A 15,307-nucleotide genomic window follows, 5' to 3' on the forward strand; every position below is an offset into this window, starting at 1 on the left:
CAATTAATAAAATCTAGAATTAAAAGCTAATCTCACCATTGTTGTAAACAATTGTTGCCCACCTGGTTAACTAATGTCCTTCAGGGAAGGAAATCTTCCATCCTTACCCAGCCTGGCCTACACGTGACTCCAGACCTGCAGCAATGAGGTTGATTCTTAGCTGCTCCCTGAAAAAGTATTGCTAGTGACACCCACCTCCCATGAAAGAATAATTATTTCCTCCCCTGTATTTATTCAGCTTCTTAAATGTATCGATGCTATTTGCCTCACTCAGTCCATGTGAGAGAGTTTCACGTTCTAACACTCTTGGAGAAAAGTTTCTCCTGAGTCCCTTATGGATTAATTAATAACCATTTTATATTCATAGTCCCTAGTTTTAGGGCCTCCCACAAGTGGAAACATCTTTTGTGGTTCTAGCTTATCAAACTCCATAATTTTAAAGATCTGTATCACCTCTCAGTCTTTGCTTTTTCAATCTCTCAAATGTATGAGTTAGGTTTCCTGCTTGGTGGATGTTTGTGCACTTTGTGGCTGTTCTAAGGCCAGTTCTACTTGAGGTCATTTCCAGGGTAACTTTTTTTTTTAGTAATAAGCCTGTTTTGGTAATCATGTAGTTGAATGAGAAGAGCTTACATCATTACATACTGAGACATTCATGGCATTATGAATTTATTTAACAAGTAAATTACTCTCCATTGATTATGCTACTGAATCAAAATTTCCAACCACTTTACACCTTTTGTACCCTTCTGGCCCTAAGTGTGATTCACTCTGCTGACTTGCACCCAGCAAAGGAATCTTAATGCACAAACCATTCTGGTGCCACGTCCAGTGACTTCAGTGATGTTTATTCCTCACTTTCTAGCTTTGATGCTGCTATTATGTTAATAACAGCTTCCATTCAGCAGCACATGATTACGCTATGTTGATAGTTGACCCCCTTCGCTCTCACCAACAATACTTAACGTCAGTTTACTCCAGTTGAGTATTGTGCTATTATCTAAACCTGCTTTATGATAGTAGTGTTATGGGTGAAAATCAGCATGAACACAAGTTGTGTGAGTGCAACGACATAAAACTTTAAAAATGTCTTCATCCTTGCATCTACTGGAAAACAATTCACTAGTTTAGAACTTCATAGTAAAACACTTCACATTTTGTGAATCACTCAAATGAAGTTAATTGAGTGAATGAAGCCAATTAGGAGAACTAAATATAATAAAAATTAAAAGGGAAATACTGCACATTGTGACATGAAAACTACAAGAAGCTATTAAACAGACACAAAAAAAGTATGAAACTTCGTAACAATTTTACCTGGTAATTATTTTTGCGTATCAAATACTTTATTATAAAATCATAGAAGCTTGCAGCATAGACAGAGGCCACTTGGCCCATCTTGCCTGTGAGAGATGTCTTGCTTTTTGAAAGAGCTATCCAATTAGGCCCATTCCTCTGATCTTTCTTCACAGCCCTGCAATTTTCTCCTCTGCAAGTATTTGTCCCATTCCTTTTTGAAAGTTACTATTGAATTTACTTTTGCTATGCTTTAAGGCAGGACATTCCAGATAATGTTCTCTTAATCGTGCATTAAAGTATTTGTCTGTCATAGAACTTTCAAATAATAAGTACATAGTTCCGTACAAAGTGCCCATAAAGCATGGATATTACTAACATTCTGATATTCAAATAAATATCAAGAATTATTCAGTTTTATTCATTTTAGTGGGTACAAAAAAGCACAATTTATTACACAGTACAATATTTGTTTCGACTATACATTGTAGACTGAGGTGTAAACTAACATTCTCCTCCAAGTTAGACAGATGCAGACTGTGGTAGTTTGAATGATGCAATATTGTAGTGAATGAAATGGAAACAGCAAACAAGAAGACAATGAGGTTTCTTCATTACAAAAGTATTTTTTTATACGTTAATAAGATGTGGCATTAATTTTCCTATATTGCAATGGAACTTCCCTAAATGGTTAAAAAAAACTATTTTCCACTACTGAACTTTTTTCTCATTAACATACTTTCATTAAAAAGCAAGCATTTTATTTTGTTCCTTTTCAAAGAAAAAAATCTTCCTTTTTTAAAGAAAAGATAACATTTGCAGTAAAATTCACAAATTTTACTTATTTATTTTTTCCATCCGTGGTTCAGTGGTTTTGTTTTCCAGTATAAGTGGTTCACTCCCCTTTACTCTATGGATATTCTGAAATTTAGACGCAGGCTAATATGTTCATTGACTGCTATTTTCATAATATGTCTTAGGACAAAAGCCAAGTGTGATTTTTTTCTAGCAATGGGTTCTTCGCATCTGAATTTCTACTGGTAATGGTTTCAATTCCTTATTGGCATGTATTTCTTCCGAAGTTTTTAGTTGCTTTGTTCTGTAACCTTGACAGAATTTTTCTGATATCAAATCAGAATTGGGCTGTTTTAAACAGAGCTCATGCACACTTTTTCCTGATGGTGATCTGTTCCAAGCGAGTTCTCCCCCACCCTGCTCTTTGTCTTCACATTTAGTGAGGATTCTTGCAATGTTGTCACAGTCTGTGGTACATTACCATTAGTCACCGAGACCATTCTGTAATTTTTTTAAGGCACTCAAATAGTATTTGGTTTTTATGGTAGATCCGATGCTACTATAGCCAATCCTGGATTCTGTCTAATAGTAGGAACAGTGTGCACGGCCTTCGAGCAGTCTGGAGTCAATACACGGCCATTTTCTCCGACACTTCCAGTTATAGATAACCTGGCTTTGTTTCTCATGGCTTCTGAAAAGGTCAGCTGGGATTGAAACAAAAAATACTATTACTGCATGACCTTATTTTGATAAAAACAACAACAGAATACAATAAACACCAAAAATGTCATTCTTAGCTAAGAAATAAGCAGCCGAATGTTGTAACATCCTCTTAAGTATTTCTTTTATGGCCATAGCTCAATATGTAAGCAAGCAGTACCACTAGACATTATACCACAACACTTCATTACAAATGCACCACCCACTTTATTAGGCCCTAAATCCTACCCCTAAATTTTAACACTTTCGGTTCCATATACGTTGTAACCTTCTCTATATGTTGCTAAATTCTGGGTATTCTGCGTAGAAGTTGGATTAAAATTCTGTGTACTCTTTGCCACCTTCATTCTCTTCGCCTCTGCCCTGGACTTGTAACAGAATTCTACCAAAGCCACCAGCATTGCCAAACCAAGGCCTCCAACTAGAATATAGAAGACTCCAGCTACGTTGCTAAGGCTCAAAGCGCTGGTCTTGTCCTAAGAAGAAACAAGGCAAATCGATTAGACTTCTGTAGAGAGTGTTAATACAGCAAAGACAGGACGATACAATAGTAAAACTATAACCTATATTTAAAGCAATCAATTCCTTGAGCAAACGGAATAAATGACTTGCATTGGCCAAAGTGTGTATATTATTTTACATACACAGTAAATAGCTATGAACACGATCTGATAAATGATTTGCTGCTACGAATATGTCCCAAATGCAGATAAATCATGATGTTGAACTTTAGCACTTTATATGAAGCTTTGACCTTCAAAATATCACATGAATGTGAAAATTGCATTGATAATCAGTGGGGACTAAAAATAAATATTAATATTCAAGAATCTTTTTAAATGTAGCAGGCAGGTGACAAAAAAAGATTTCTATACAATGCAAGTATGTCTCTGAAGATGCTTAATGGTGCAATGAGAAGTGTTCTTTGGCGTACACAGTTACTTTTGTATGTCAGACACAGAAAGAAAAGAATAGCTTTTGGACAAAAGAGATTGATAATAGAAGGTGGGGAAACAAAGCATAAACATGGTTAATCTAGGTACACTTTGCTGTTCTCAAAGCTCATTCAATGCAGTACATAAATGTAGCATCGAAAGTAGCCATATTAACAGGCCCAAATGTCTTTGGGAAGAATTTTCACCTTTACCGCCTGGGTGCAGTCTGGTGGAGTGGAGTGCCGGCCTGTTGCACAATCTGCCAATTTTCATCAGATTGATTTCACCTGATTATCAAGGATTTCTTAAACTGTATCAGTGATCTATTATGTAGTACTAAAGGAGTGCTTCCCTCTGAATAGAACCCCTTTGCTTTTTTAGTTAAATAATGAAGATCCATGCCAACATTCAAAAGGAGGTGTTCTGGCCTACATTTCCCCCTCAACCATAAATTAATTGTTCACTTATGTTATTCTGTTTGTTGGATATTGCTATGTGCAAAATTTGCTTACTTAATAACGGGTACTATATCTTCAAAGTAATTCATCGTATGTGTAGTGTTTCAGGACATTTCTGAGAGGTATGTTAAGGTGTTAGATAAATAGTCTTCTGTTTCAAATGAACATACAAAATTGGGCCAAAAGTTCAGTCTGCATTTCATATAATTCATTCAGCTGTAAAATTGACAGATTGTTGCAATTAAAGGTCAAAGTCATGCATACCTGGCCAAATTCTTTATTCCGGAAAAGAGTTATTCAATGTGTCATTCATTTATTACATCTTAAGTTGTACTAGGTTAAACTTAATGTAGCAAAATGATTAGTAAACATCATTGATAATTACTGCAACATGGTGTAATGCTATGTCTCCTAATTTTCAACTGCAGTGAATTTGATTTTGAGCCCTACCTAATCTTGACTAAATATATCTTAATTTATTAAATGAGTTGGGATATTTTCATTACCTGATTATACAATAATAAAATCAGTGCTTTATTGCAACATACTGCTGCTGAATATATTACATTTAATTATCATAAATATGATATATATGTCAGTATTTATGCCCCTAAACTGTTCTGAGAAGACAACAGTAGGTCCCAAACTGCAGCGACTGACCTTACTTCCAGAGTCCTTGGCTCCACATTCACCTTTATCGTACCACCATTTGTTTTTCAGCTTGTCTAAGATGCCTTGCTCACTGAGTTTCAAAACTGCAAGGTTTACGGGAACTCTTCACGTGGAAAATAACATAAATAACATTATATATGTTATTTTATGTTATTCAATTAAAGCCACACAGAATTTATTTACAAAGTGATATAGCAAAGCCCCAGAAGGCGTATGCTGCACAGGCCCCGAGTACAGAAACTGACATACAACTGAGACCTGCTATATCGCTTTAAGTAATAGGCACATACTGCTAGGGAAGCATTTAAATAAAGGCAAGTGCAAATACCGTGAAACCAGAAATATTGGCAAGAAGACTTTAAAGGCTGCTTTCATGTTTGAAAATGTAGCTAAGTTAAATGACCTGATGGAATATTAATTATAAAGCAAAATATATCACTCATTCTTTCAGAACCACTTTATCCAATTCAGGGTCATGGGGAGTCAGAGCCTATCCTGACAGGTAATGGATGCTAGGCAGGGTACACCCAGGACAGGATGTCAGTCCATCACAGGGCACACACTCACTAAGGGGCAATTTAACTGTATCCACCACAACACCATTGGATGGTGGGAGGAAACTGGAGCACCCAGCAGAAGCCTACATGGATACAGGGAAAACATGCAAACTCCACACAGGCATCTGAGGTCAGAATTGAACCTGGGTCCCCAGAACTGTGAGGCAGCAGCACCAACAACTGCACCACCATGTTGCCCAGCAATATATGTCTATAATATATTTGTATTTATATACATCATTTGCAGAATGAACTGTGTTGAAAAGAGATGGCAAATATTTATGTTTTTACAGTACTTGCATCATCTTGCTATTTTATTAGAAATAAAATTCTTCTCAGGATTTTAGCTGCTGCGGTTGTGCAACATTGACAATTACTGTAGAGCTCATTTCATATGCTAGCAGACATACCCATTACTAGTACACTGTTACCCGCTTGTGGTGACATTGAGGCTAACCTTGGAGTCACCTCCCCCGCTGCCACACTCTCCTTTGTCGTACCACCATTTGTTTTTCAATTTGTCCAAGAGTCCTTGTTCATTCAGTTTTAAAACTGCGAGGTTAACAGCATTTCTTGAAACAATAAAACATACTTGTAAGAAAGTGCACAGCTGTTAAAAATTGAGACGGAAGAGGACAAATAGTAATCTCTTCTGTTCGATGCTAAATAATACCTTCATTATCATTCAGAGCTTTGATTCAGCAATCTTCTTTGACACGCCGTGCTTTACAAACTGTTCAATATAGTTAGGCACTACACTATGGTTCCCCTTATTGTAAAGCCAATGGGGGTGATTTTAACATTTAGCAATATAAAACGGTTGATACTGAATTGGTTGTCCATTATATGCCTTGCCGATTTCCCTTTCTTTTGACTTAAATGGAAGGTTAAATCAGGCAGGATCTACAATGGGCAGCACCTATAAAAGGCAGTCAATCCAATGTCACTTGTTTTATGCTATAATGAAAAATTAAAATTACCCCAACTTGCCTACTGAGGGGGCTGTTTTGGAGTTAGCAAATTATATATAGTAAATGCTACTACCACATGGTAGAAAAACACATGAATAATTAAAGAATAGAAGCCAAATGGAAAGCAGAAGTAATTCAGTAAATGATGATAAATTTGTCTCTTGAATTGATAGAATTCTAGAAGCTTCAGCGTAAATGGAAACTATTTGTTTCATTGTGCTTGTGAAGGTACTTGGTCTATATTGGAGCGTCCATTCTGATGCCAACTCTTCCCCCAGTGCCTCAATATTGTTCCTCTTGAGGTGTTTGTTTGATTCCTTTAGAAGTTGTGATTGACTCAGCTTCAACAGTCACTTATGGTATTCCATTCTAACATCATAACTTGTTGCTTCAAAGAAATATTTTCTGACCTCCGACTCTAAGTTTGTAGCTGTATTCCTAAATCTTAGGATTTTCACAGTGTTCTGTTCATGGGATTGTAACATTCCAAATTGACACTGTCCTGCACATGCTTTATCATTGTTTACTGGCCCGTTCCTACCTGGGAGTATACATCCAGAGAAAACAACTCAAGAGATCCAGCAAAATTAACATAAATAGCAACACATTGGTGTATATTTAAAACTTTTCAAGATGTCTTGAGGTTTATCTATGAGAAGAATCATCATATCCAATGAAAGAATGCAAAGTGACTTTTCTGCAACACGGCATGATGAAGCAGAAGTATAACATACAGTGGGAAGCTCTTCATCAAAATGCAACTCTAATGCTTCAACTGGCCATTCTGATTCAACAGCTATAATAGTGAATCTACTGCTAACAATACTCTATTTATATAACTCAGAAAATAGCATTATATTTTGCTACTTATTCTTTTTATAACATAAAAAAAACTCTTAACCATTATGTCATTTTCACCCAATTTGCCTTGTTCTCACACAGAAACTCTTCCATCTCAACATATTGACACTCTGCGTAGACAAAAAATGCCCTGTCTGTCAAGCATGCTAGACTGGTTGTTGCATTGAAGGTGAACCAAATCTACAGGTAGTTAGACAAGCTGTAAGATAGGATCTTGAAACGACAAATGTAGTCCTAGAAATGTAGTATAAGCGTTAAGACCTAATGGACTAGGTCAGTCCAATAAATCGTGTAGTCTTAAAATATCTGCACATTTGAATATACAAGTAAATGTTTCTGAAGCTCCTTTAAAAAGGTGCTGAAATGTTGCTTTCGAAAAGGACATTTCTATTATGTTCTTATTGGCACAGCTTAGGCAATGACAAATATGCTTTCCAAGCTGTTGGTTTTTCCTTTCCCCTTTGAGTAATAAATTACCTTTATAGTTTTTGAAATATGCATACCATAATATCTGCAAAAATAACCTATATAACTAGAAAAATGTGCGGATTAACATATTATTTTATGTAGAGTGGTTTCTATACAAACAGGATCTAAATAAGAGTATGTACCAGGGAATATAACAACACTGTTCTCAAGACCTGCCGATGCTCAGTCCCACAGTGTGGTAGGTTGCAGGATTTGGCAATAGTTTTTCAATACGTGAGTTTCTGATTCCAGCTTGAAACACTGAAGTGTTTCCCCACGGAGAGAGAGGAAAGTGGGAGGATGATTATAATCCACCTTCTGATGATCCACAGAAGATCAATATTAATTGGCAAATAGCAAAACTCCATTTATCAGGCTTCAAAGAAAGTTCATCTCCTCATTTAGTTCAAATACATAATTAATCATCATATCAACCAGGATTATTGGAGAATGTATTACTCCTATGTTGCTCAATAACTTAGGCTAAAAACCCAACAATATTTTGCTTAAAGGCCAGTCTCATCAATGCATTAGCACAGTACCACAGAGTGGCAGGATGCATCTAATTTCCATATTGCTATAATTGGCAATTATCAAATGGCTGTCCACTTGTGTTTTAGGTGTTAGTATAGTCTCACTCTTAATAGTCAATCAACAGCCGACAACCAAAAGTTGGCCATGTTAGAACCCTGCAGATAAGAGCATTTTTCTTGATTGGTTCTCCTATCATCAGGTTCAATAACTACCCTTTTCATCATTGACATATTGTGGCTGCATTATATCTACAAGATGCACTGCAGCAACTCACCAAGGTTACTCTAACACCACCTCCCTTCCTTTTGACCTCTACCATCAAGAAGGACAAGAGCAGCAATATCATGGGAGCATCATCACCTCCAAGTTCCCCTTCAAGTCACAAACCATCTTGACTTGGACATATAGCCGTTCCTTCATCATAGCTGACTTAATATCCTGGAATTCCTTAGCTAATTCCTATGGGAGAAGCATCATCATCACTAGGGCTACAGTAGTTCAGAAGAAAGACCATCACCACTTTATCAGTCTTGACAGCATCACCACATCAAATTAAAAAAAGGAGCAGCAAATTTGATGATAGTGTCAGGTGAGGGGGAGATTGGTTGCATTTGGTTTGCAAGCTGCATAATTACTGTTGCATTAGCCAATGGAAAAGTTTAGGCTTGTCTATTCATTGGGCGGAATCATCCCAGATTTGCACTAAGTGCAGTAGTGTGTGGGTAAAATGACATTTAACCACTGGCTGCAATGGTGGCTTTTCATACTGCATCATTACAAACCCACCGCATTAATTATGCATTCCCGCGATACATGCCGTTTCGATGGTGAGCAGGCTCCAATTCACCTGCCACGCCGTCACCTCGCCACTTCCTCACGCCAGGAACCACATTTAAAGTACAGCCATGCTCAGTGCTTCCAGCCCAGGACTGCAGCAAAGGAGACATGGCCCTGAAAGGCAAGAAGACTGCAGCCCTCGAGTGCCTTTTGGCCGCTGTGGAGGCCCGTTGTGATGTCTTCTATCCCCGCTCTGGCCGCAGGATGGGCAGCTACATTACCACTCCAGCTTGGTAGGCGATGGCAGTGGTGATCAGTGCCAATGTCGCACAGAAGAGGTTGGCCATCCAATGCAGATAGAGGATGAATGATCTCATCCGTACAGCCAGGGTATGGCAACCATCTCATTACTCTAAACTCACACACTCAAACCCACCACACATTCACTGGCATCTCACTCACTGCCAGCTCAAGGGACATTGCCACCCATTCTCACACACATGCTCTCACATGTCCATCTGGCCTGAACTCCTCTGGAGACTTACTCCTCAGCCCTCACCATCTTGGGGCCACTTGCACAGATCAACATGTGCCCCAACACACACCCTGGGATACCCTCCTCCCCCAACTCTCATCCTACAGCCTCTACCCTTGCCTGAGGCCACTTCTCCCCCTTCCCCAAGCAAGACCTCGCCCTGCAGCCATTGAAAAGCCACCCAGATATGGCTGATCTGGTAGGCAGAGACCTACCCATGAGCCCCCCTAAAAGTGCTGTGGTGCTGTCTGTGAAGCCTGGTGCTGATGACTGCGAATGCTGACCGAAGCAAGGTAGGCAAACAAACCTTGAAGTCCCGAGAGAAGTGCGGCCTATCAAATGCACGCTTTGTATATGCTGTTGTGAAACACGTCAGTGTGTTTTCCCGTCGATGTGGGTGGACGATGCAGCGGGGTGGAGGGGATGAGTCCAGCGGGCTGGCCTTATAATGATATGCTGATGTATTACAATGAGGTTCCCGACATCTGATGGCAGGGAACGCGGCCCACTTTCGGTGGATAGAGCGGAAAATCGCAAACTGGTTTCACAACGTCGTAAAACTGATTTTTGGCCTTCTCGCCATATTGTCTGCTCACCTCACAGAACACGCCTGATGGCAGGCAGGGAAAATCCCGGCCATTGTCATCCCAGTATAAATTGTCTAGGACCTCCTAGGTTCAGGAATAAGGTCAAATTTGTGAGACAACCATCTCTGTCATGGTCACAACCTGCAACCTGTTCTTACCTCTCCAAATACAGAAGGTTTAAGTGGAATGGAAGCAATCACATCAAAACTGTGGTACAAAAGGCATTTGAACATCATTAATTATGAGAATGAAACACGCGGTAGTGCCTGGGGGTGAATGCGCACATTTGAAGATAATTCTGTGATCTTGCACTCCTGTTTGGAATCAAAGCAGGTGAAAATCCGGGCTAAAGATATGGCCACAATACTGTAGCCCTGATTCTCTGATCCGCATTCCCTTTGAAAGCAATTTCTCACCTGAAGCCCAGAATCACAGAATAATCTACAACCTACTGGATAACACAAAGCTTTAAAATTAAGATAAAAACATGCCTTTGTGGGAGTATTTAAGGTGGTGGCACTACAAAAAGTAATTTATAAAGTTTCCTTACCACAGGATACTCTAAAGTGCTGTATTCGTCTACATTTCAACAAGGACTGCTATTTATAGTAATCCATTGACAGTATAGCACCTTGACACATTGTAAAGACTTGATTAGATACTACATAAATGCAAATGTTTTCTTCTTTCAATTTAGTATATTGTAAAATTATCTGTAACTTGGATGGAAATTAAAGTTGTTTGCTGTGCAGTTCTCGATGCCTACATTAAGATTCATGCGAACTTTATTTGTTGAGTCAGAAAAACTTCTCCGTTATAAAAGTACTAAAGTGGGATTGTTTAGTTCCCTCCTCCTATAGTTTTTAGTGCCACTAAGGGAAGTACAATTGATCCTTTTTTCAATAGTGGAACATTCTTTACCTGCGTACTCTTTAAAGACGTGGAATGAGATCATGCACATACCAGTCACACAAGATAAAAGAAATACAAGGGACATCAGGGTAGGTGGAATACTATAACAACACAATGACATATTGTTATACTATCCCACCCACCTTAATGGGGAGTTCTTAGGCGTTGCCACTCCATATCCTTTGGAATCCAGGTTGCCTCCTACTTTCATCGTGTCGCACGGTTTCCTCTGCTCAATATATTCATTCATCGTGGACTCCAGAAGGAAAGCGAACTTGCCCTTGGACTTCCGAACACGGGCAACACCCTCAGCTGTGGTCTTAGTGAAAACAGAAGGCTCTGCGGATTTCATGTAGGCCCACATTTTCTCATATATTGCTATTTTTGATCTCTGAAAAAGAGAAATGGGAATCAGCAATAACTTGGATTTAGCTAGTTCCATTCATGTAGCAAACAGCCCAAGGTGCTTAGCAGAGAAGAAATGGAAGCTGTGCAGTGACTGAAGAACATGGAGAGATGACTGGACAGACTGGAGGAGCTGCCTGTTCTCTTTAGAGCAGAGAAGGATAAGGGAAGATTTGGCACATATATTTAAAATTATTAAGTGTTTAGATAGAGTAAATGAAAATAAACTGTTTCCAATGGATGAAGGGTCTATTAACAGAGGGTAAAGATTTAAGGTGATTGGCAAAAGAACGAGAAATGATGTGAGGAAAAGCTTTTTCACGCACTGAATGGTAAGAATTTGCAATGGTCTGCCTAATCGGCTGGTGGAAACAAATCCAACAGCAGCTTTCAAAAGGGTCAGTAAGGGGTGTGTGAGGAGACCGGCGACTACACTGGAGTCAGACAGGTACTGAGCGAGCAGCGAATTAAGCTCACATGGGAATTCGGTGCATGGGGGAAAGAGGCATGGTATACATTGGAATTATTCTAAGTTGGAATAGGAGCAGCTGAGCAGAAACGGACCCGTGGTGCATCCGCGAGGTTGAGAGCTACGTGGATAGCATGTTCAGAGAGGTAGTCACACCATAGGTTAGGAGCATGGAGGCAGAAAGGGAATGGGTGACTAACAGGCAGTCCAAGAGAATCAGGCAGGTAATACAGGAGTGCCCTGGCGTCCCCCTCGCTAATTGGTTTTCCATTTTGGATACTGGTGAGGGCATTGGTTCCTCAGAGGAGTGCAGTCAGAGCCAAGGTTCTGGCACCACAGGTGGCTCAGCTGTGTAGGAGGGAAGAAGAAGAAAGGATGAGTAATAGTGATAGGGGATTTGTTAGCGGAACAGACAGGTGTTTCTGTGGCCATAAACATGACTCCAGGATGTTCTGTTGCCTCCCTGGTGCCAGTGTCAAGGATGTGACGGAGTGGCTACAAGACATTCTTCTGGGGGAGGGTGAACAGCCAGAGGTTGTGGTCCACATTGGTACCAATGACTTAGGTAGGAAGAGGAATGTGGTCCCGCAGTTAGAATTTAGGGAGTTAGGTAGAAAATTAGGAAGCAGGACCTCAAAAGTAGTAATATCCGGATTACTCTCAGTGTCACATGCAAGCGAGTACAGAAATAGGGGGATAAGGCAGATGAATGCGTGGCTGGAAAGATAGTGCAGGAAGGAGGGATTTAGATGCCTGGGATATTGTGATTGGCTCTGGGGAGATGGCACCTGTACGAACTGGACAGGTTGCACTTGAACAGAGCCGAGACTGAGTTCCTTGCAGGGCGTTTTGCTAGTGCTGTTGTGGGGGTTTTAAACTAACTTGGCAGGGATGTGGGAACGAGGAGGGAATATTAGAGAGGAATACCAGGGTGCGCAAAATACTGTGAGGGACAGATAACACTAGAATAGAGAATAGTAAGTTAATAGGAGGAGACGGAATAAGGGGGAAAGTCAAGGAAGTCAAAATCAAGGTTATATTGCATGTATGTGAACCCAGAGAGTATAGTAAGTAAGATTGGTGCAGCTGTTGTGGCGATAACAGAGACTTGGCTCAAGGAAGAGCAGGACTGGGTATCCCCAGGTACAAGTTGTTCAGGAAAGAAAGGACAGGAAGAAAAGGAGATGGGGTGGTTGTATTGGTTAAGGAGAGCATTGCAGTGCTGGAGAAAGAGGATGTCCCGAAGGGTTCAAGGACAGAATCAATTTGGCTAGAACAAAGAACAAAAAGGGTGCAATTACATTGCTCGGTGTAGCCTATAGACCACCAACTAATGGGAAGGATGTAGAGGAACAAATCTGCAGGGAAATTACAGAGAGGTGCAAATATTATAAAGTAGTTATAATGGGGGACTTTAATTACTTGAATATAGACTGGAATAGTGGTAGTGTAAAGGGCAGGGAGGGGCAAGAGTTCCTAGAGTGTGTTCAGGAGAATTTTCTACAGCAGTATGTGTCCAGTCCAACAAGAAAGGAGACACTGCTAGACTTAGTTCTTGGGAATGAGGTGGGCCAAGTAGATCAAGTACAGTGGGGAAACATTTAGGACACAGTGATCAATATATCATACGACTTAGGGTGACAGTAGAAAAGGACAATGGGCAACCCAGAGTAACAATAATTGACTGGAATAGAGCCGACTTCAATGGGGCAAGAATGGAGCTGGGCCGGATAGACTGGAAGCAAAGGTTGGGAGGAAAAGCTGTGGCTGAACAAAGGGCTACCTTCAAAGAAGAAATGGTTTGGGCACAGTCAAGATATATTCCCTCAAAAGGGAAAGGTAAGGTAAACAAATTTAGAGCTCCCTGGATGAAAAAGGAGATAGAAATTAAAGAAGAAAAAGTGTGCTTATTGCAGGTGTCAGGTAGATAATACAATTGAGAATCAAGCTGAATACAGAAGGTTCTGAGGAGAGGTGAAGAAGCAAATAAGAGAAGCAAAGAGGGATTATGAGAAAAGACTGGCAGCCAACATAACGGGGAATCCCAAAGTCTCCTGTAGGCATATAAATAGTAAAAAGGTGGTAAAGGAGGAGTTGGGCCAATTAGGGACCTAAAAGGGAATTTACACTTGGAGGCAAGAGGCATGGCTGAAGTTAAATTAATATTTTGCATCTTTCTTTCCAAGGAAGCAGATGCTATCCAGGCCATGGTGACAGAGGAGGAAACACTGTCACTAGAAGGGTTCAAAATTGAAAAGGAGGAGATATTGGATAAACTGTCAGTACTTAAGCTTGACAAAGCACCAGGACCAGATGAGATGCATCCAAGGATATTGAAGGAAGTGAGAGTGGAAATTGCAGGGGCACTGGCCATAATCTTTCAGCCTTCCCTAGACTCAGAGGAAGTGCCAGAGGACTGGAGAATTGCAAAAATTATACACTTGTTCAAATAAGGTTGTAAGGATAAGCCTAACAATTGCAGACCAGTCAGTTTAATTTTGGTGGTGGGGAAGCTTCTAAAAACAATTATTCAGGATAGAATTAATAGTCACATGGAAAAATGTGGGTTGATTAGGAAGAGCCAGCGTGGATTTCTTAAGGAAAAATTGTGTTTATCTAACTTGCTGGAATCTTTTTAAAGAGGTAACAGAGAGGATTTATGAAGGTAATACTGCTGATGTGGTGTACATGTCAAAAGACTTCCAAAAAGCATTCAATTCAGTGCTGCACAACAGACTTGTGAGGAAAGGTTTTTATTCATTCATGGGATATGGGCATTGCTGGCGAGGCCAGCATTTATTGCCCATCCATAATTGCCCTTGGCCCTTGTTCAGAAGGCATTTAAGAGTCAGCCACATTGTTGTGGGTCTGGAGTCACATGTAGGCCAGACCAGGGAAGGACAGCAGATTTCCTTCCCTAAAGGGCATTAGTGAATCAGAGGGGTTTTTACGACAATCAGCAATGGTTTCATAATTGTCATCGTACTTTTAATTTCAGATTTTTATTGAATTCAAATTTCATCATCTGCCATGGTGGCATTCAAATCCAGGCCCCCAGAGCATTACCCTGGGTATCTGGAAAACAAATCAGTGACAATACCACTATGCCACCGCCTTAGGGCCATAACTTTCTTGGGAGTGGCATTAAGCGTCGGATTGCCATTCCGTGCCCAATTACTTACGGGAAATTTCTTCAGTAACTGTCTCTCCCAACCTTCTGACACAGGCTAGGTGAGGTCCAGGCAGCCCAGTGTCGCAGTCCAGCAGAGTCGGATCGAAGAAGAACATGCCCCCTTTGTTATGGCTCTAGCTGCCATAAACCAGGTGAGGTTAAAGGTCCCATTGAAATTGACAG

The 15,307-nt window shown here is 40.1% G+C and overlaps 1 protein-coding gene across 10 annotated transcripts in view; it reads right to left on the bottom strand.

The window, feature by feature from the left end:
- Positions 1-1,703: 1,703 nt before the first annotated feature.
- Positions 1,704-15,307, bottom strand: part of LOC144682802 (glutamate receptor 4) — a 272,035-nt gene continuing 258,431 nt past the window's right edge. For 4 of the 10 annotated variants that reach the window (XM_078545523.1, XM_078545527.1, XM_078545525.1 and 1 more), the window contains 4 exons: positions 11,222-11,469; positions 5,891-6,005; positions 3,153-3,287; positions 1,704-2,795 (listed from right to left, as the gene is read on the bottom strand). In XM_078545523.1, coding sequence (XP_078401649.1) covers positions 2,631-2,795; positions 3,153-3,287; positions 5,891-6,005; positions 11,222-11,469 — 663 coding nt within the window. In that variant the 3' untranslated portion in view covers positions 1,704-2,630. Of the gene's footprint in view, positions 2,796-3,152; positions 3,288-4,864; positions 4,980-5,890; positions 6,006-11,221; positions 11,470-15,307 lie in introns of all 10 variants that reach the window. The other 6 variants (XM_078545526.1, XM_078545524.1, XM_078545521.1 and 3 more) reach the window with 2 other exon arrangements.

The sequence above is a fragment of the Cetorhinus maximus genome, chromosome 7 (assembly GCF_964194155.1).
Source record: "Cetorhinus maximus chromosome 7, sCetMax3.hap1.1, whole genome shotgun sequence".
Lineage (NCBI taxonomy): Eukaryota > Metazoa > Chordata > Chondrichthyes > Lamniformes > Cetorhinidae > Cetorhinus > Cetorhinus maximus.